We start from the raw sequence: 22,938 nt of genomic DNA on the forward strand, positions 1-22,938 counted from the left end.
CATGTTTTGGTGGTTTACCTGGCCACGATTGGTAAATGTGGCTTCGTCGTTAAAGAAGATACATGATACTCTGGAGTATCTTGCCTTAATGCCCATATACAGAAGTTACCAAGATTCTCATAATCGTTCCCTGCAGCTCTTGATGGAGAGAGATCTAATTGCAAAGGAACCAATGTTGATGGAGAATGCATCGAAAACTTGCCTGACTCATACCACTTCCTCGTTGTTGAAGATAATAACTGCTGAGGCATCTGTTGGAATATCTTGCCACATGCACCATACTTCATTCTTCCTACACTCTCCATACACTAGTAGCATGTTGGTCTCTCTCTCGCGCGCGCGCACACACACACACACACACACACACACACACACACACACACACACACACACACACAGTGACTAGGAAGCTGCAATGCTCTCAAGTATTATTACAATCTGTTTGTTGGCTAACAATATGAGCCCCTGACTACCAACTCAATCTGTCAAAAGCCACACTTCGTTACCACTTTCCATTTCCGAAATGTTTGTGGTGCAACTTTTATGTGATTCACCCTGTGTAAAGAAGAGCAGTCCTATCACACTTCCTTCGGGCACTTCTGACAATATCCTTGTCTCTGATGAACACTTGCCATTGAGGATGATGTACTGTGTTCTATTACTTAAGAAGTCTTCGAGCCACACACATATCTTTTTCGTATCATTTACTGATATGTCTGCAGTGGGGCACCATGTCAAATGCTTCCCATAAATCTAGGAATCTGTGCTGATTTGTGGATAGAAACTTTCCCTTCTCAAGAAAATTTATTGTATTTGAACGGAGAAAATGTTGATGAATTCTGCAGCAAACCAGTGTTATTGGTATTGGTCTATAAATTTATGTGTCCACACTTTTATTTTTCTTATGTACAGAAATTAACAGCACTTTTTTCCACTCACATCGGACTTCGTGCAATGTGAGAGATTCACAATAAATGCAAGCTAAATAAGGTGCCAACGCCATAGAGGACAGAGTTGTTGTTATAGTCTTCAGTCCAGAGGCTGGTTTGATACAGCTCTCCATGCTGCTCTGTCCTGTGCAAGGCTCTTCATCTTTGAGTAGCTACTGCAGCCTACATCCTTCTGAATCTGCTTTGTGTATTCATCTCTTGGTCTCCCTCTACAATTTTTACCCTCCACACTTCCCTCCAATACTAAATAGGTGATCCCTTGATGCCTCAGAACATGTCCTACCAACTTAGCCCTTCCTCTAGTCAAGTTGGGCCACAAATTCCTCTTCTCCCATACTCTATACAATACCTTCTCATGAGTTAAGTGGTCTACCAATCTAATCTTCAGCATTATTCTGTAGCACCACATTTCGAAAGCTTCTATAAGCTTCTTGTCTAAATTATCATCCATGATTCACTTCCGTACATGGCTACACTGCATACAAATGCTTTCAGAAAATACTTCCTGACACTTGACTCTGTATTCAATGTTAACTAATTTCTCTTCTTCAGAAACACTTTTCTTGCCATAGCCAGTCTACATTTTATATCCTACCGAATTCTACAGTCATCATTATTTTGCTTCCCAAATAGAGAAACTCATCTATTGCTTTAAGTGTCTCATTTCATAATCTAATCTCCCTCAGCATCACCTGATTTAATTTCACTACAGTCCATTATCTTGATTTTGCTTTTGTTGATGTTCATGTTACATCCTTCTTTCAAAGCACTGTCCATTCCGTTCAGCTGCTCCTCCAAGTCCTTTGCTGTCTCTGACAGAATTGCAATGTCATCGGCGAACCTCAAAGTTTTTATTTCTTCTCTATGGATTTTGATTCCCACTCAAAATTCTTCTTTTGTTCCCTTTACTGCTTGCTCAGTATACAGATTGAATATCACTGGGAATAGGCTACAACTCTGCCTCACTGCTTTCCTTTCATGCCCCTCGACTCTTATAACTGCCATCTGGTTTCTATAGAAATTGTAAATAGCCTTTCACTCCCTGTGTTTTACCCATGCCACCTTCAGATTTGAAAGAGAGTATTCCAGTCAACGTTGTCATAAGCTTTCTCTAAGTGTACAAATACTAGAAATATGGGTTTGCCTTTTCTTAACCTATCTTCTAAGATATGTTATAGGATCGGTATTGCCTCACGTGTTCCAACATTTCTACGGAATCTAAACTGATCTTCCCCGAGATCGGCTTCCACGGTTTTTCCATTCGTCTGTAAAGTATTCATGTTAGTATTGTGCAGCCGTGACTTACTAAACTGATAGTTCGGTAATTTTCACATCTCTCCACACCTGCTTTCTTTAGGATTGGAATTATTATATTCTTCATGAAGACTGAGGGTATTTCGCCTGTCTCATACAATTTATTCACCATATGCTAGAGTTTTGTCAGGACTGGCTCTCCCAAGGCTGTCAGTAGTTCTAATGGAATGTTGTCTACTCCTGGGGTCTTGTTTCGACTCAGGTCTTTCAGTGCTCTGTCAATAATCTTCACACAGTATCATATCTCCCATTTCATCTTCATCTACATCCTCTTCCATTTCCATGATGTTATCCTCAAGTACATCACCCTTGTATAGATAGACTCTCTATATACTCCTTCCACCGATCTGCTTTCCCTTCTTGGCTTAGAACTGGATTTCCATCTGAGCTCTTGATATTCATGCAAGTGGTTCTTTTTTCTCCAAAGGTCTCTCTTTTTTTCTATTTTCCTGTAGGCAGTATCTATCTTACCCTTAGTGAGATATATGTGTGTATCCTTACATTTGTCCTCTAGCCATCCATGCTTAGCCATTTTGCACTACCTGTCACCTCTTCTTCTTCTTCTTCTTCTTCTTCTTCTTCTTCTTTTTTTTTACGATTGTATTCCTGTTTGCATGCTTCATTCACTGCATTTTTATATTTCCTCCTTTCATCAATTAAATTCAATATTTCTTCTGTTACCCTTGGATTTCTACTAGCCCTTGTCTTTTTATGTACTTGTTCTTCTGCTGCCTTCACTATTTCATCTCTCAAACCTACGCATTCTTTTTGTGCTATATCTCTTTTACTGGTTTTTGTCAGTCGTTCCCTAAAGCTCTCTCTGAAACTCTCTATAACCTCAAGTTCTTTCAGTTTATCCAGAACCCATTTTCTGAAATTCCTACCTTTTTGCAGTTTCCTTAGTTGTAATCTACAGTTCATACCCAATAAATCATGGTCAGAGTCCACATCTCCCACTGGAAATGTCTTGCAGTTTAAAATGTGGTCCCTAAATATCTGTCTTACCGTTACATCATCTATCTGAAACCTTCCAGTGTCTCCAGGTCTCTTTCACGTGTACAACCTTCTTTCATGATCCTTAAACCAAGTGTTAACTATGATTAAGGAATGCTCTGTACAAAATTGTAGCATGCGGCTTCCTCTTTCGTTTATTGCCCCCAGTCCATATTCACCTACTAGTCATCCTCTTCTTTTCCTTACAATCGAATTCCAGTCCCCCATGACTATTAAATTTTTGTCTCCCTTAACTATCTGAATAATTTCTTTTATCGCATCATACATTTCTTCAATCACATCAACATTTGCAGAGCTAGTTGGCATATAAACTTGTACTACTGTGGTAGGTGTGGGCTTCATATTTATCTTGCCTACAGTAATGCATTCACTATGTTGTTTGTAGTAGTTTACCTGCACTCCCGTTTCCATTCATTATTACACCTACTCCTGTATTACCCCTATTTGATTTTGTATTTGTAACCCTGTATTCACCTGACCACAGGTCTCGTTCCTCTTGCCACTGAACTTCGCTAATTCCCATTATATCTAACTTTAACCTATCCATTTCCTTTTTTAAATTTTCCAACCTACCTGCCCAATTAAGGGATCTGACATTCCACACTCCGATCTGTAGGATGCCAGTTTTGTTTCTGCTGACATCCTTCTAAGTAGTCCCCACCTGGAGATCCGAACGTAGGACTATTTTATCTCTGGAATGTTTTACCCAAGAGGGCGCTATCATCATTGAACCTTATGGTAAAGCTGCATATCCTTAGGAGAAAGAACGGCTGTAGTTTCCCCTTGCTTTCAGCCGTTCACAGTACCAGCACAGCAGAGCTATTTTTGTTGATGTTTTGAGGCCAGATCAGTCAGTCATCCAGACTGTTGCCCCTGTAACTATTGAAAAGGCTGCTGCCCCCCTCTTCAGGAACCACACATTTGTCTGGCCTCTCAACAGATACCCCCCCCCCCCCTCCCCCCGAATTGTGGTTGCACCTATGGTACAGCTGTCACTGAGGCACGCAAGCGTCCACACCAATGGCAAGGTCCATGGTCCATGGTGGGGAGAGGATAGAGTACTCTCTGTAAAACCAAATCAGGATTCTATCTGGACCTAGCGACTTGTTTGTTTTCAACTCTTTCAGTTTATTTTTGAACTTAGAGTGCAATTGCCGTTGGGAATATTTGCAAAAGATGTTATTTTGAGATGTCATGCAATGTCTCAAAATAAATCTTTTGCAAATATGCCCAACAGCAACTGCACATGAGATCGTATGTTTTTCTTGTATTACTCATTTGTATGAGCTTTCTTAAGCTTATTTTATCTGATGATGATTACTCAAAATTTGTCAAAATAAAGTTTTTAGCGATCAAGATGTTTCCATGGAATTAGTTCCATGGAATTAGCTCGTGGCAGACGTCATCAGTTGGGTGGAAGTAAATGATGTCCATTGATAGTTTTAAGTATGATGCTAACAACTACTTACCTGCTCTTTCTATCATAAATACTCTCCTAGCTTTCTCAGTGGATTTATTAACTTCACCAAAACTCAGACCCATGTATTCCATCTCATGAATAAATAAGTAGCTGAAACCCTTCAAATCATCTGGGAGGAATTTCTTTTGTACGTGGTCTGACTCCAAAATATTTGCCAGTGACTCTGGACAGTATGCTTACTTATAAGAACACTGTTTATTAAACATGAAACAAAAAGTGTCCGTCAGGAATAACGTAGTGCACAAACTGACAGGTACCGCATGGGAGAGCTCACCCAAGCATCATGAAAACTAACAACCTAGCGCTGTGTTACTCATATATAAACCCCCGTGGCATAACCCTTCCTGAAATTAGGTGTGAGGCAGCTGCTAAAGAGATTCTTGTGAACTGCTAGAGCTCTTACAGGAAAATCACAGCAAGCAAGGGCCTCGAAAGTGGTGAGGAAATGTCAACATTTGGAGAACTGGATGGTTTCAAAGAAAGAGCTTCCTCCTGGTCATTCAGAGAAGTGGACAAGATGGAAAGCACTCAACAGACTATGTTCCAGTACCTAAAGATACAAGAGCAACATATAAAAGTAGGGCCTTTCTGTGGACTCAGTTTTTTGTAGTTGTGGTGCTATGCAGTCTCTCAACCTTCTGCTGCAATGTTAATCTTCATCCACATGCACAATGAGAGATCTGATGAGGGTGACACCAAATGCACACAATATGGCCAATTTCTATTTGACCATTGTTTAAACTGATGTCAGTGATCGATTTTCTTTAGTTGATTATGTACTTTGGACTTCTTACATTATAATAAATAAAATCATGATCATTAATATATGTCGCTGTATGACACCATCAGTAAGGTCAGGCCTGTTTGTAACTACAAATGTGAAATACTTCCATTCTGTGTGGGAATTTTTTGAGCAATTATTGTGAATCGAACCTGTTACCTCCCCATCAACTGTCAATAAATCTATCTACCAGACCAGGGAGACGGTGCATATCGTCCTTAAATATATGATGGAAAAAGTCAGGTATCTTAATATTGGATTTCCAAATTTTTGCTTAGCAGCTTGTCTCGAGAAGGACCTTCCCTTTCTTCTCTTTATTCCCAGTGATTTCCAAGTAGCTCTATCACTGTCCTCAACTGACTTAAAAGTTGGTTATGACACTAGGAAATCATCTCTGAATTTCTGCAGTATCTTCCTACACACTACTCCTGATAGTAATTCCCCAAAACTCTCCAATAAAATATTTCATTCAGTCAACTCGCTCCTTCCAGATGTTTGGTAAATTATCTTGATACATGTGAGAATCTATGTGTGTACATGTGTGCAAATACATTTAAGTGCAAGACATATTTCAATATTTATTAGTGTGGCCAATGGATTTGTAGAGATGGCTTGCTTTTGTATTATATTTGAAGAGCTCTCTATATCTCTCTCTCTCTCTCTCTCTCTCTCTCTCTCTCTCTCTCTCTCTCTCTCTCTCTCTCTCACACACACACACACACACACACACACACACACACTTACTCTCTTTCTTTCACTTTAAATTAATTGGGATAATCACTGGAGAACTAAGCTACACTGGAGTTGCTAGTTGCCTGAGACAAGTCTTAAGAAGGTATCTGAGTGTGTACCTTTCAGTATCTTACATAATTTCATTTTGTTAATGAATTTGAATGAAAGTTTAATGTCACTGTTTACTATCACCAAACCCATACCTTTATTTTTATTTTTTTATAACCTTTCATCGGAAGCTGCTGGTAGCGGTTAGCACCACTCCATGACCAGTAATAATTGAATTACTTCCCTAAAGTCTGACCACGTAGGTTAATTATTATTTGACCTCTCTGTAGCTAATAGTACCACTGATGTGATAATTGGTAGGTTCAGGCCACGTTAGCTCATAGCCTGACCTAGCTATTTAAGCATGTAAGACAGAAGTGCTGAACAGTTGCTCTGTTGACTAGCAGTAGTTGGGTGTGTGTGGCTTCTAAATCTTCTAAATGATTTGTCACATCAGGATACCTGTGCAGTTAAGTATTATGTATAAAATTAAAGTTCCTTTGACATCTTCATAGTGCAATTTTTATAGCCTGGCTTTATTGAAATTTAATGTTTGTGAATAAATTTTGTTGTTTTGACATTTATGAAGTAAATATGTATATATTTAGGTTCCACATTTTCATTTTTCTTTTGTAGACCTCTATGTATGGAGGACTGAAATGCCTTAAAAATAATCAATTAAACACCATGCCATTCAAGAACCATTCTCTTGTCAGGAAATGTAATAATGAAAATTCAGATTGTACATAATAAACAGAAATGAGGAAAGGCAACTATTCACAAGTAACTAATTGATGCATGGTGCATAAAGGTCCCAATATTTTTTTCTTATTTTACATGTCTCTTAATAAAAAGATGCAAATATATTTTTAAAAATATGCACCAAGAGGCATTGTGAGTAAAATGGAAAAAAAAAATCTGTTATACTTGGGGGAATTCTGTTGCATTTTGGTGCGTGTGTTTTGAGGAAGTCAGACACACATAAAAAAAGAGTGAAAATATATGTAAGATATACCATCTGTGTGTATGTTTCAACTCTACGTGTAACTTTAAATTTCAGAAGTTTGTAAAATTTATTAATGAAAATTGAAATGTAGAAAATTTGTGTTCATAAAAGGGTTTCTTCTGTCATAATTTGTGAATGTATACACTTTTTCATTAACAGAATAAGAGACATTTTGCTTTGATGAAGTTTGTATGCAAATGAGTCTTTGTTATTGATCTTTTAATGATTTCAACAAGAAATACACATGGTCCATGTTCATGATAATTATGGTCTTTGCAAATGTTTGACAAGAACAGAATCTTATAAGTATTTGATGCTGATGTGGAGTCCTGGTTTACTGAATTGAACAATGATAAGTTTGCAAGCCACATTGAACAAAAAAATATATTGTCACAGTTTTGTTACGTTGTCATTAGCTGAGATAAAAGTCGCCAAGAATGAGTTTTGGTCATTTGAAGTCTAAAAATACAAGTGCTCAAAGATATGACCAGTAAAACTCCTTAGAACGACAGCTACAGAGAACAAACAATACAATAAGTAGCACTCAGTATTAGCCAACATGGCACAAAATCACATTTGTAGCACATAAACGAGTGCAGTCTGTTGCCGGTGGCATGACTCCTTTAGTCTTTGCTGAAGCCATATGACTCATTTCTGGCAGGCTGGTCATGTCATCACAGTCGTGGTAGTGGTCTGTGAAGTTCAAGTGCACCTGGGATCTCATATGGTTTGTTTAAATCTTCCTCAGAGTGAGACCAGAATTTAATATGCAGTAACTGTAATTTCAGATAAAGTAACTGGCACTTGCTTCAAGAAATTATCTGCATATCACAAGATCTGAAGGGAAACTATAGAACTCTGTTAAAGCATTGTACCTGCTTAACAGAACAGTTAACATAGGCATTGAAAAAGGACAAGAAAAAAATTTGTGATAAGAAATGTAAGTAACAGTAGGGTTTGTTTGTCAAGAGTTGAAATCTCTTTCCCATTTCACATGATGGTGTTACTCTACTTACTTCAATTGCAGTTGTAGTATCCTTGCCTCATTTGGGCAGTCTCCTCTCTCTCTCTCTCTCTCTCTCTCTCTCTCTCTCTCTCTCTCTCTCTCTCTCTCTCTAAATAGATCAAGTTTTTAGCTTTCGGATCATTAGTATTTTACATATATAGACCAAAGGTAAACATGTAAAAAATTCATAAAGGGATTGTTGAAGGAAAAGTCCATTTGTGCTGTGAATCAGGAAGAGGTATATATATGCTACAGATAATGATCAAAAAGCAATGATGAGCTATAATCCATTGTTTGTGAAGAAGATTTCAACAATTACTGTGAAAGGATTAGGAAGTTAGGAAGGTTTTTACTTAAGATTTAGAAGATATGTGTAATAAGCACAGAAATTCATTTTTGAAACCTATTGCCTTTTGTTCTGTTACTGATATATATTCATGAGCAGTGATGATAATGACAGCCAGATAAAATTTTCTTGACAGGACAATGACAAGGGAAGATGTAGCAATCATTCAAGAAAGAAGAATGTCAACGCAACAGCCACAACAAGAACAGCAACAACAACGACAACAGCGTAAGTGTTACTAATTCTTTATTTTTGTTTGGAATGGCATTGCAGATGATTATTTTGAGTACCTCAGAGCATGACACCACTGGCTGTTCAGATTGCATCTGTCACAATCAGTTTCACAGTCAGTGTAATAATAGAAGACCTTAAATCACATGTCTTGCTCTGCCATTTTAAAATAGCCATTGTGACTTCTTCATTTGTATGTTTCATCCTTCTTTATGGAATTGAAAATATATAGCCTGTTTACTTGTACAAATGTTGCCTCTGGTGTGCCACTCAGAACTATTATTGCATTATTTTTCTATTTTTTTGTGTACATACATGATGCGCACAGAATAGCACATCTGGGCCATATATGGAGCTGGAGTGTTGATAGTGCTTCTTCATGAGAGAGAGAAAGAGAGAGAGAGAGAGAGAGAGAGAGAGTGGTGGTACATTGGTAAGACACTGGACTTGCATTTGGGAGGACAGTGGCTCAAATACTGATCTAGCCATCCAGGATGATTTTTGTGAAATAAACACGGCCAAATTCTTTACCCGGCCTTAGTATTTATTCCTTTTCCAGTGATCTTGTGTGTTAAACGCTAATCATTCTTCCATTCTGCACAAGAGAAGTGAACAAAGTTACACATATGCAGACAAAACTACATTTTATTGAATGGGCATGAAAGGTCATTAGCAAAATTGTTCATTTTATGAGGGTAAGGTAGTTGATCTGGTAATGATAAACTGTTTAGTGTAGGTCGAAATGGTCCATGTTTTTTAACAGTCCCCTTTTTGGTCAGAGTACTTTGTCCAACCTTTTCCTGTGAGCAGTTTCCATGGCTGAAACTGAGTTGTTTGATGTTTGGGAAATAACCACCCTTGGATTTCATAAGCTTGTCATCAGACTCAGATCTTGTTTTGGCCACAAAATTCTTTAGTTTGGGTAGGTAGACATCAGAAAATGCCAAATCTGTTGAATAGGGTGGGTTTAGATGAAACTGTACTCTGCAGTGAGACATTTTTAAAACTTCTTGACAGAATAAATTTGTTTACTGAACTGGGACTTGGATCTTTATCCTTGCCTTTGCGGGTTTTGCTTTTTCCAGCTGAGCCATCTAGGGACGACTCACAACCCACATTCACGGAGTTAGTTCTGCCAGTACCCCTCAGTTTTCTTTTTGCCCATGTACTATTTGGCGGTGGGCTATATGTTACTTTAGATACACTTTACTTGTGAAGGATTTGCATAAATGTTTTATTTTAGAAAACAGTTTATAAACTGTTGTGTTTTGACCTTCTGGAGATTTGGATGTAGTGCAATGGAACAATTGTCTTGTGCATAACATATGTTGAGAGATATTCCCGAATTCATTTACAGTATGTCAGTCATAAAAATATTTATATTGGATTAATATTTTGACCTGTTGATGATAATGTTGTACACAAGCTCAAGATTGGAGAAGAAAATTGGCCACCTACTTTCAAAGGAATAATCATGATATTTGCTTTAAGTGAAACAGGGAAATCACAGAAAACATAAAGCTAAATGAAAAACTGGGCATTTGAACCAACTATCTCCTGAACATGAGCCCAGTGTCTTAAGACTGCACAAGTTCGCTAATTTGAAAGTACAGCATCTACTCAGAAACAACAACATTGTTTTACGAAGGCCTTATTGTAGATAAAATTCAATGTATCTTTCCGTACTGCTACATTAATGCAACTGAATTTCATGTAAATTGTCTGAGGTGCTTTACACAACTCACATGAAATTCACATTTAAAGAGGACCACCTGCTAGTTTTGCTTATACGTTTTCCCAACAAAGTTGAACACGTGTAAGACAACAGACACATGAATCACTTAAGTGCATATCTGCAGAAACCATTTAAATAAAAATTTCATATTATTTTGTTTTGATAACTTTCTTGATAGTTTCTGATGTTGTGCATTCTTTTTATGATATCTGCAGCACAGTGCAAAATGTGCAGTATTTGAAGTTTTACTTTAATGAGTTTTTTTCTGCAGAAACTGCAAATATTAAGCACCAGTGAGTAATTAAGCCATAGGCCTCTTCCAGCTGGTTGACTGCTGTCTGTAAGGCGATATAAGGAGTGATCTATGATCGTGGGACATGTGGTGAGCATGTCACCAATCCCTCCAATCATTATTGCCAGTAGATGAACCCTGAGGATGCTGCTGCTTCTTTATTTGGCCTCATGAGGCCTAATGGACATTTTTCCAGATCTCTCTACTTCAGGAGAAATCTGAGGATGTACCGAGAATCAGACGTGGGTTCTTCTGCACCGAAGCCAGCGACACTAACCATTTGGCTATGCAGGAGTTAAAGTAGTAAGATCCGAACAAAAAGATGAAAACAACTGCAGTTTAATTTTGTGGAGCACTGTAGTGTGTTACCAGTCCCTGATGATTTTACCCATTATTTATGAATATCTTTAAAAATGACATTATGTAATACTGTAAGCTGCAAGTAAAGATATTCTTTAATATTTTAATGCTTTTGGAAGAAGCTTGTGGTGTTGCATGATGATATTTCTGAAGCTCATCAAAGCTGTTGAACACAACAGACATTAAATACACTCCTGGAAATGGAAAAAAGAACACATTGACACCGGTGTGTCAGACCCACCATACTTGCTCCGGGCACTGCGAGAGGGCTGTACAAGCAATGATCACACGCACGGCACAGCGGACACACCAGGAACCGCGGTGTTGGCCGTCGAATGGCGCTAGCTGCGCAGCATTTGTGCACCGCCGCCGTCAGTATCAGCCAGTTTGCCGTGGCATACGGAGCTCCATCGCAGTCTTTAACACTGGTAACATGCCGCGACAGCGTGGACGTGAACCGTATGTGCAGTTGACGGACTTTGAGCGAGGGCGTATAGTGGGCATGTGGGAGGCCGGGTGGACGTACCGCCGAATTGCTCAACACGTGGGGCGTGAGGTCTCCACAGTACATCGATGTTGTCGCCAGTGGTCGGTGGAAGGTGCACGTGCCCGTCGACCTGCGACCGGACAGCAGCGACACATGGATGCACGCCAAGACCATAGGATCCTACGCAGTGCCGTAGGGGACCGCACCGCCACTTCCCAGCAAATTAGGGACACTGTTGCTCCTGGGGTATTGGCGAGGACCATTCGCAACCGTCTCCATGAAGCTGGGCTATGGTCCCACACCGTTAGGCCGTCTTCCGCTCACGCCCCAACATCGTGCAGCCCGCCTCCAGTGGTGTCGCGACAGGCGTGAATGGAGGGACGAATGGAGACGTGTCGTCTACAGCGATGAGAGTCGCTTCTGCCTTGGTGCCAATGATGGTCGTATGCATGTTTGGCGCCGTGCAGGTGTGCGCCACAATCAGGACTGCATACGACCGAGGCACACATTGCCAACACCCGGCATCATGGTGTGGGGAGCGATCTCCTACACTGGCCGTACACCTCTGGTGATCGTCGAGGGGACACTGAATAGTGCACGGTACATCCAAACCGTCATTGAACCCATCGTTCTACCATTCCTAGACCGGCAAGGGAACTTGCCGTTCCAACAGGACAATGCACGTCCGCGTGTATCCTGTGCCACCCAACGTGCTCTAGAAGGTGTAAGTCAACTTCCCTGGCCAGCAAGACCTCCGGATCTGTCCCCCATTGAGCATGCTTGGGACTGGATGAAGCGTCGTCTCACGCGGTCTGCACGTTCAGCACGAACGCTGGTCCAACTGAGGTGCCAGGTGGAAATGGCATGGCAAGCCGTTCCACAGGACTACATCCAGCATCTCTATGATCGTCTCCATGGGAGAATAGCAGCCTGCATTGCTGCGAAAGGTGGATATACACTGTACTAGTGCCGACGTTGTGCATGCTCTGTTCCCTGTGTCTATGTGCCTGTGGTTCTGTCAGTGTGATCATGTGATGTATCTGACCCCAGGAATGTGTCAATAAAGTTTCCCCTTCCTGGGACAATGAATTCACGGTGTTCTTATTTCAATTTCCAGGAGTGTATTTTGGATATATGAATATGTTCATTATGGTTTTCACAAACTGTTTCATATATCAGTGTAACACACCTAAAATTAGAAAAAATACTTTCTTTATAATGGGTATGTAACACCAGATGCAGGCACGTTTTGTAGTCTCAGTGCAGCCTTTTGGGTTTCCATAATATAATTTATATAATGATATGATCTAATGTGGACATAAAATATTTAGAGGAAGTTTACTTATTCCATTAGAAATATTTATTGTAAATTAATTATGTTGTCTTTAATATTGTACTATTCACACGTTTTCAACCTCAACAGTTGTCGGTGGCGGTTCTTCACCGGGAAGCTCTTCACCCAGTAGCACTGGTGGGCCGCCTCCTTGTCAACCACCACAGCCCCCACATCCTCCTGGGTCTGGTCTTCCTCCGGGTCACCATAGGGCATCATCTGCGCCGCCAGCTCCTCAGCCCCAACCACCTCAGGTGGCTCTCCAACAGCAGACGCCTCCCGGTGGTGCTCCACCAATTACGACTGTTGGTGGCCCACCTGCACCTCCCCCGGCACCACCTGCTCCCCCCGCACCACCGTGTCCTCCATGGCTGGGTGGTGGTTTACCTTCCTCAAATGTGCCGCCAGCTCCTCCTGCACCTAGTGCGGCACCACCTCCACCACCACCACCTCCAGCTCCGAATGTCACACGATCTTCTAGCAATGATGGGCAAGAACAGGGATCATCTCTTGCTGCCCAGCTTCAAAGTGCTAAGCTACGCCGTTCGAGCAAGGTAATTTATCATCTTGAAAGATTAGCTGAAGCTTATTGTTCATTTTAAGTCTGTTTTTCATTTATGTGATGCTCTGTAGGGAAGGAAAAACTGCTGCATTTCATTAAGTTGCCCAACTTTCATTTTTATATCTCGAGTGCTGAAATCTGTATTTTTCTCATAGGAACAACTTCATAGTTAGTGCTCCTACCAGAGGTATTAATATTTAAAATAAGATTTACAGTATCAAATGACTTAATTTGTAATGTGTTTCTGCTTGGTGCTTTCTTCAGACTATGTACCCAAAGACAGACAGCACCTATTTTCACCTTCTCCCTTTGCCAATAGTGACAGAACAGTAACCTACATACAGTCCTCTCAGTTATGTACCCTATTCAGGCACATTTAGGAATCTATCTTCCTACTCTACAAAAGAAAGGTTTTTTTGTCGACAAAGGAATGACCTTATCTATTTAGACAGCTGAACAACCCCTTAATCTCTGTCACATCACACACACACACACACACACACACACACATCTCCCTCCCCCCCCCCCCCGCCCCCCCCCCCTCCCCCTGTGCTGTCACCTCTGAGCCCTTGATCAGTGTCTGGATATGATTGATAACTTTTGAACAGAAAAAAGTTTAATTTCTGTTCATCTACATCAGTTCTGAAGTGCTTCATTAATAACTTTCGGATTGTCGGTTGCATTTAGAGATGAGTACAGGCACTGTCACAAAATGTGTTAAGGACATTAAGTTGATGCACACCTTAACAGAGACACACACTACGATAGCATTCTAATTGAATGAATGTTTTCAGTTTTTGTCAAAGCTGAGAAATACTTTGCAACATTTCTGAATCTGTGGTGGACCCAAGGGTTGGCAATAACATACTAAAACCTTTAGATTTTTGTGGGTATTACTCAATTTGCTCCTGTTTTGTAGCATATTTCATTAATAAGTATAAACTGCTAAAATAAAGTCATTGTGTTTGGAACAGACTATATGTTCATGGAGTAACACAATCTTTATTTGGGGTGGTGCCTACAAACTCATACGACTTGGACTTGATTCACTTTTCAATTTCTAGTTGTTTTGTTCTCCTTTGATGGAACTCTCAAAGAGGAGTTCTCTTATATCTTAACACAAAAACCCCAAACAAAAACAGTATACACACATATTTCTTGAAGTTTCTCTGGCAAATCGAATATTCCTTCATATTTTAGCCATACATCTGGGATATTACTTATTCTTGTTCAAATATTTCAGCTGACAACCTTACAGCCATTCCCAAGCTGAATCGCAAGATTTTTAAATAACTTAACACAATACTGTGAATAAAAGCTGTGAGTATCAGAGAGAATACTGTTGATATTAAGTATGTCAGGTGTAAGTCAAATTTTATATGTCGAAGAGAAAAACAAAGTACCAGTATGAAATGAGCCTTGAGATACAAATGTCTATAGGGAACATTTGTTGTGAAGGAGCCTTAATTTTTTTTTTTTTTTTTTTAGGTTGGTATGACATCTGTCAAAGATACTTAGTATACATCAAGTCATGGAACAAACATTATCATATGTTTTCATCGTGTTATCAATGTCGAATTTTGTACCAGAAAGTGATGATTTGCGGATAGCATTAATTTCTTGTTTTCATTTGAAAAAAAAGTGCTGCAGAGTCGCACGGAATGCTTGTCGAGGCATATGGTGGTCGTGCTCTGTCAGAAGCAACATGCAAAAGATGGTTTCAACAGTTAAGAAATAATGATTTTGATGTAAGAAATGAAGAATGTGGAGGACCACCAAAAAGTTCGAAGAAGCCGAATTGCAAGCATTATTGGATGAAGACGATACTTTGCATCAGAAGAAAATGGCAGCAATGGTAAATGTTGCTCAACAAACAATTTCTGACCGTTTGAAAGCTATGGGAAATATCCAAAAGTGTGGAAAATGGGTGGCACATGAATTGAAAGAAAGACAGTTGGATAACTGAAAAACCATTTGTCAAATTTTGCTTCAAAGACATAAAAGAAAATCAATTTTGCATCGAATTGTTACTGGCAATGAAAAATGGATATATTTTAAGAATCCTAAATGGAAAAAATCATGGGTTAATCCGGGACAACCATCAACATCAACTGCAAAACCAGATCGATTCGGCAAGAAGACAATGCTCTGTGTTTGGTGGGATCAGAAAGGTGTGGTGTATCATGTGCTTCTAAAACCCAGTGAAACTGTGAATACTAATCGCTACAGACAACAAATGATCAATTTGAACTATGCATTTATCGAAAAAAGACCAGAATAGGTCAGAAGACATGGCAAAGTGATTTTTTTACATGACAATGCACCTGCACACAAAGCAAAACTGGTTCAGGATACAATCAAAACACTTGGCTGGGAGCTGCTACCCCACCCACCGTATTCACCCGACTTGGGCCCTTCCGACTACCATTTGTTTTCATCAATGGGACACGCATTGGCTGAGGAACACTTTGATTCCTACGAAGAAGTCGAAAATTGGGTGTGTGATTGGTTTGCTTCAAAAGACAAACATTTCTATTCCCGTGGTGTCCACAAATTGCCAGAAAGGTGGTCAACATGTATAGAAAGCAATGGTCAGTACTTTCAATAAAATGTTTTTACTTTTCAATTCAAAATTAGTGTTTCATTCTCTCAACAAAAAAAAAAAAATTCGTTTCATACCGGTACACCTGGTATACATTCCAAATTACAAAACGTAGCAGAGTCATGAAACCTGCAGTGCTTATGAAGTATGTGGTTGATTATTATGCAAGGCATATGTTGGAATGCCAGGCAGTGAGGACTTGGAATAATATTTCCACTGAGAGCGCAAACATGAAATGAGGGGTTTCCATAGTTTTTCGAGCTGGGCACCTCATCTCTTTGGATCAAGTTGTTTGCCAATTGTATATCCACAGCTTCCTTGACCAGTGAATCCAAATAGGATTAGGCTCTGTCCAGTATCTTACTTGCTTATGATCCGTGGAATGGATGCAGATTTATTGGGCTCTAAGAGATGGGTGTATTGCTGGTGTTCAAAGCAACATTCTTTTGCAGTGTGTATTGTTTGACAGATGTAAATTTTACTACACTCTCAACGAATTACATCTGTACCCAGCCTTCCTAAAAGCAGCTCATCTTTCACAGATCCCAGAAAACCTGCCATCTTGGCCAGGGGATGGAAGATAACATCCACTTTACGCTTCTTTATTATTCACGCACTTTACAAGAACATTTCCCACATATGATAGAAAGGCCATACACTTCTCTCTTCTTAATTAAACAGCCAACAGGTTGTACAAAAATATTAGGTACATTGACCTAGGTTTCAATACCTACTGGAGGTGTCTTCCTCAGAATGAACACTAAATAATAATACAAAGAAAATCAGGTACAATAAAAACACATTAAACAAGATGACAATTTCCATGATGCACAGTGTTTACTTACATGCAATTACATTGCTAAAAAGCAATAGTCAGAATTTTCAGCAGCTATGCTGAATTCAAAGGTAAAACAAAATGTTGCTCAAAACTCTGACTATTGCTTTTTAGCAATGTAATTTTACGAAAGTAACATTTGTGTGCCATGAAAATTATGCTCTTGGTTAATGTGTCTTTTGTCATACCTAATTTTCTATGTATTATTTTATAGTATTTAGCAGCTGTTCATTATGAGGAAGACACCCCTAATAGGTGTTGAAACCTAGATCAATGTACCTAACATTTTTGGGCAACAGGTTGGCTGTTCAATCAAGAAGAGAGAAGTGTATAGCCTTTCTATCATATGTGGGAAATGTTTTTGTAAAGTGTGTGAATAATAAAGAAGCATAAAGTGGATGTGATCTTCCTTCCACTGGCCAAGATAGCAACTTTTCTGGGACCTGTGAAAGATGAGCTGCTTTTACAGAAGGCTGATATATATGAAATTCCTTGAGTGTGTGGTAAAAGGTACATAAGACAAACAATACACACTGTACAAGATCAATGCACTGAACACCAGCCATACACCCACTTTCTACAGCCCAGTAAGTCTGCAGTGGCTGAAAGTCTTACTTCCACTCATCCTATTGGGATACAATGGTCAAGGAAGCTGTGGAAACACAATTTGCAGACAAACTTCTCAACTGACATGAGCTTTTTCAGCCCAACAAATCATGGAAATTCCTCAGTTCATGTCTGAGCTCTCAAAGGAAATGTTCTAAGTCTTTGCTGCCTGGCATTCCAACATATGCTATCCATAATAATCAGTAACATACTTCATGAGCACTATATTTTTGCTAGCTCTGTGCTCATTTTGTTTTACTCTTAGACATGTAAAGTTTTTTCTACAGTTGATGCTCACTACCTACAGTCTTTATCTCCAATGCTTGCACATTTACTCTGCAGTATTGTGTGAAGTGATTTACAAATTGTGCAACTCAGCTTGAGAATGGCTATAAGGTTGTTAGGCAAAACATTGAACCATAATTAATAATATCCCAAATACATTCCTGGAAGATGATAGAATCATATACACACAGTCCACGCCAAGTAACAAGTCCAAGCTGTCAAATTCATAGGCACTTATGTTGACTGTTCCAATACTGGCTGGTTAAAGGCAGTATAACTTCCTAAGTATATATGTGTCGGCAAACAGATATTGCAAATTTTTGGTACCTATTAAATTTTGAGCATAATGTGTACAAATAAAGTTTGTTGATTCATGAATGTTAACATCAATTCAACATTATCCGTAACAGATCCCTTGTCATAACCTATGCGTATATAGTGAAAAAAACTGTGACAGAGACCTGTCCCATTTACAAGAGGTACTCGAATTCCTCACTCCCCACATCCTTTGAAACTCATTGAAATCAGAGGGATATATATTGCCATTCCAGTCTTGAGATGTCTAGTTAGCAAGAAACATTAATTTATTGCCTGACACAGATTTGTTATAGGTAGAGGCACTAACGTCCTCCTTAAGTTGCTTAAAAGAGGGCAGCCCTGGCATGGTTTGTCAGCAGTGATCAAACTTTGTTTTTACAGAATAGTTTTTCTTGGCAGAGTAAAAGATCAGAGTCGTTTACTTCTTTTAACAGCAATCAGCTGAAAACAGTGGATCAAGTACAAGTAGCAGTGGTAGCAGTAACTATGGAACTATTGGGCGCAGTGGCATGGCCAGCATGACTAGTATGATGGATGAGATGGCAAAGACACTGGCTCGCCGCAGGAAAGCTGTTGAGAAGAAAGAGCCTGCAGAAGCACAGGTACATTGAGATACATAATGTAAACGAGATCTCTCTCGTAATAAAGTGTGGAATATCGTAGCAGAAATAATAATAATAATAATAATAATAATAATAATAATAATCATTGGGGACATGTGTTAATAGTGCAACTTCTTTTATATTTGTATGTTATATTGTTTCTAGTGACAATAAGAGGTAATGGGAATGATTTTTATTTCACCTACCTCATTTAATTATTGTGTGTAAGTTGAATAGCAATTTTCCACAGGATTGAAGTGATAGCACAACTAGCATCCAACATTTCTTGTGTGCATACTGCCATGCTATTGGTGTAATAGAGTAAAAACAATAATAATAAAAAACTTTTCTTGCCAGTTTGGTGGATACTGTGACATAGAAACTAGTTCTGACTGTGTTATGGGAATAACTGATAGAATTTTCAGTTGAGTAGGTACGGTTTGAACTTCAGATAGGAAGCAGGGGCTTGTGGAGAGAAAGGAAATAAATAGCAGGCATAAAATTCACCTAATGAGTAGAGAATTGTTGATTGAACTTTTTATCCTCATGCTGTGCAAGGCACATGCTTATTTTCTTACAATATCACTAGTTGTCTTTGAAAAGGTGTGTGTGTGTGTGTGTGTGTGTGTGTGTGTGTGTGTGTGTGTGTGTGTGTGTGTGTCTTTGTAGTATAGATCCTGGCTATATACATACAAAAATATTTTCAGGATAGTGATGCTAGTCAGGACAAAAAGTCATGGGACAAAAGTGGTGGCAATGGAAAGTTTGCCAATGGTTCTGGGTCAGAATCACCAAAGCCTTCTAGAAAACGTTTTGGATCCTCTTCAGAAGAACAAGGAATGAAAGTTAATGGTGTACAAGAAGGCACAGGCACTGGCTGTACTGACCTAGAGAGCTTGAAACAAGAAATACTCAGAGAAATGAAAAAGGAAATGAACAAAATGAAGCAAGATATAATAGATGGTAAGACCAGCATTCCACATATATGGAGATTAGCTCTCTCTCTCTCTCTCTCTCTCTCTCTCTCTCTCTCTCTCTCTCTCTCCCCCCCCCCCCTCTTCTCTTCTCTTTTCTCCCCCCCCCTCCACCCCAAATGCAAATGGTTAACACATGTTGATGTAATTGATTTTAATTGCTAAAGTTAACAGTATGTATAAAAACATAAAGCTGTTACTTTTTTAATGTTTCAGCTTTGAGACAGGAGCTTAACAGAAGATAATGGCCGCCACTTAAAAAGTCTCCAAGTTCCTAAGCCAGGTCGTTTGGTGCTCCCTTCTCTTCCACACCCTTTGTCGATTTGGCTTTTTGCGGCCTATGTCGCAGAGTTAATCACTGCTTTTTGGTATGTGGCCAACATATGTTGGAGGAAGAGGCAGTTGTATCATTTCTCTACAGGCTCAGTGCTGTTCCCCCATACTCCAGCCATATAAATTCCAAGTGATTAGTAGTATATGTGAAAGTGGAAAATATTTAATGGTGATAATATTCAGCCTGCTGCAGTATGAGAAACAATTTCAGTCAAACTTGCGTACTATTTACTTTCCATATTTTTTACATAAAGTATTTGTTTACATTTCAGTACTGATATTTATTTTTAATGTGAATAAATGTATTGTAACATTCACTGTGTGTTTTTGTTGTATCGTGGATTTTCTGCTTCAATGGGAACATGTGTCTGATATTTACTCTTTTTTGTAGACTGTTGAAATCTCATTGCAAATAAATGTTGTGGGATGTGGCACGTATGTTCATACTTCAAAAAAGAAAAAAATAGAATTGTTTCTTAAAAAAACAAAAAAAGAGCAACTGACATAATTAAATGCTTGCAGGACCTTGCAGGGTTATATCAGGTTTGTCCATTGCCACTCAACCTAGATTAAGGCAGTGGTCAGCATTGCACAGATTGGTTTCATTGTAGCAAATATTATATATTAATGTTGCCATGCTCCTCTCTCTGTCTGTAACTGTGTGTGTGTGTGTGTGTGTGTGTGTGTGTGTGTGTGTGTGTGAGCACTGTTGATGAAAGCAGAGGGGAGGATTGGTGTATTTCATCCAGTATTCATTATTTTTTATGTAACTGCCCCAAAAGACTTGTGAAGATGCGTATCTTTCACACCTACAAAACAGCACAAGCTTGTTTTCTGAAATTTGTACAGTAGTATTACAGAATATTCAATGATCTCACTATGTTTTATGTGAGTTGACTGTTGGCTGAGTACATATAGCCTTGATTGTGAAATAAGTATCACCAAAAAAATTTTGCGCATACTCAACAGTAGCTTCCTCTTGATACTGTCTGTTAAGACATATAAATAAATATATATATATATATATATATATATATGATCATCAGTGTTTATAAGTAAATATGTTTGCTGGATAAATGTGTAAAGGATAATTTACTGAAAAGATAATGTAAAATTTCGAATTTTACTGTGTGAGTGTGTAAAAGATATAATTATGGATTTACAGCCATTTTTACATTCACTATTAGGCAACCATACTGCAGCTGGATCATTTCTGTTGATAAATACCTCTGCATATTCATTATATCGTACAAACAAAAATCCTACATCTGGAGCAGTTTCAGGCCTTTAATTTATTCCTTGCAGGTTCCAAGGAACTACTCAGAAGATATGAGAGAAAATGGCTGTAGCTTTGTTTGTAATGTATAGGTGTGTGTAAATGTGCTGTATTAATTGTCCAAGATGACAAACGGGCTCTTGCAGTTTAAGTTGATGCGGTTTTTATTGCAATTTATTCATAGTGCAGTCAGTGTATATGTGTGAGTGTGTGTATATAATATAATATGGTTTTGACAGGCAGCAATCAGGCGCATGGATTTATTTGCATTTATTTAACAGTGTTTACATTTAGGTACATAAGTGTATTATATAAACAGCAGCATTATTTAAAACTAAAGGACATTCCGGAGAGAGCAGTCATTCCTTAGTGATGTCCAGAGTCATAGGAATTTGTATTGACATGGAACTGAAAACATTTGAAAATAAAGTTTTTGAAGTGATCAGTTATTACATTTAGACTAATCATGAAATTTATTTATTTTATATAGCATTGTAACTGATTATAATATGCTCAAGAATTTACTGTGGTACATGCCTTGTGAAATTATTACAAACCTATTTGATACCAATCCCGATTTTTCAGTTAAGGTCTGATTGTTTTACTTTTGTATAACAACATACTGTAGTTTGTAAACACGTGTAGCATATAATTTCTATGAATATTGTTTGAATTATAAAAACCCAAACTGTTTCGTTTCAGTATTATTAAAAATAAAAAACCACACAAGACAGACAAAATTAAGAAGTACCACTAGCTACAAAAAATTGCCACCGAATGACTGTGCTTCCAGCAGGTGTCTCCTGTGGTAAGTCTTGGTGGTTGTCAGCACACAAATTTTTGTATGATATATATTTTTTAATTTCTGTGAGTCAGTAACATTTCTCAGAGGATAAAGTGATTTGTGTTATGTCACCCTGTGATTTGAGAATGAATGTTTCTTTAAGCACAAAGGAAGTTGTAGAAAATCATTTTTGATATCTCTTCTATATTTGTAAAAAATAATGTTTTAATTGAAACATCTAAGACATTTAGAAATTGTTTTTAATATTATTTGTTAATATATTTATTTTACTTTTTTTGTTAATACCTGTAATTTATGCCAAATATATTTTGACTGTGTGAAATATTCTTGGACTGTATATTTGTAGCAGTGTTCTTTGTTTATATGCAAACTTTATTAAATAAAGTCAGATCAGTAGACAAATGTACAAGATTATTTCATCTACCCAGCAGACTTTTTCATGTGGGGCTGATGCAGTCTTAGATTGCTTACCCTCAGTTATTGTTCTTTAGCAAGATTGAAGGAATCGGTGTTGGCTTCTTCTTCTCCTCCTCCTCCTCCTCCTCCTCTTCTTCTTCTTCTTCTTCTTCTTCTTCTTCTTCTTCTCTCTCTCTCTCTCTCTCTCTCTCTCTCTCTCTCTCTCTCT

The 22,938-nt window shown here is 38.6% G+C and overlaps 1 protein-coding gene across 8 annotated transcripts in view; it reads left to right on the forward strand.

Moving 5' to 3' along the window:
- LOC126271952 (protein enabled) overlaps positions 1–22,715 on the forward strand; it is a 183,358-nt gene extending 160,643 nt beyond the window's left edge. For all 8 annotated transcript variants that reach the window (XM_049974386.1, XM_049974391.1, XM_049974389.1 and 5 more), the window contains 5 exons: positions 8,814–8,905; positions 13,206–13,669; positions 18,758–18,925; positions 19,633–19,888; positions 20,116–22,715. In XM_049974386.1, the coding sequence (XP_049830343.1) occupies positions 8,814–8,905; positions 13,206–13,669; positions 18,758–18,925; positions 19,633–19,888; positions 20,116–20,144 (1,009 nt within the window). In that variant the 3' untranslated portion in view covers positions 20,145–22,715. The remainder of the gene's footprint in view (positions 1–8,813; positions 8,906–13,205; positions 13,670–18,757; positions 18,926–19,632; positions 19,889–20,115) is intronic.
- Positions 22,716–22,938: the final 223 nt, after the last annotated feature.

The sequence above is a fragment of the Schistocerca gregaria genome, chromosome 5, assembly GCF_023897955.1.
Source record: "Schistocerca gregaria isolate iqSchGreg1 chromosome 5, iqSchGreg1.2, whole genome shotgun sequence".
Taxonomy (NCBI): domain Eukaryota; kingdom Metazoa; phylum Arthropoda; class Insecta; order Orthoptera; family Acrididae; genus Schistocerca; species Schistocerca gregaria.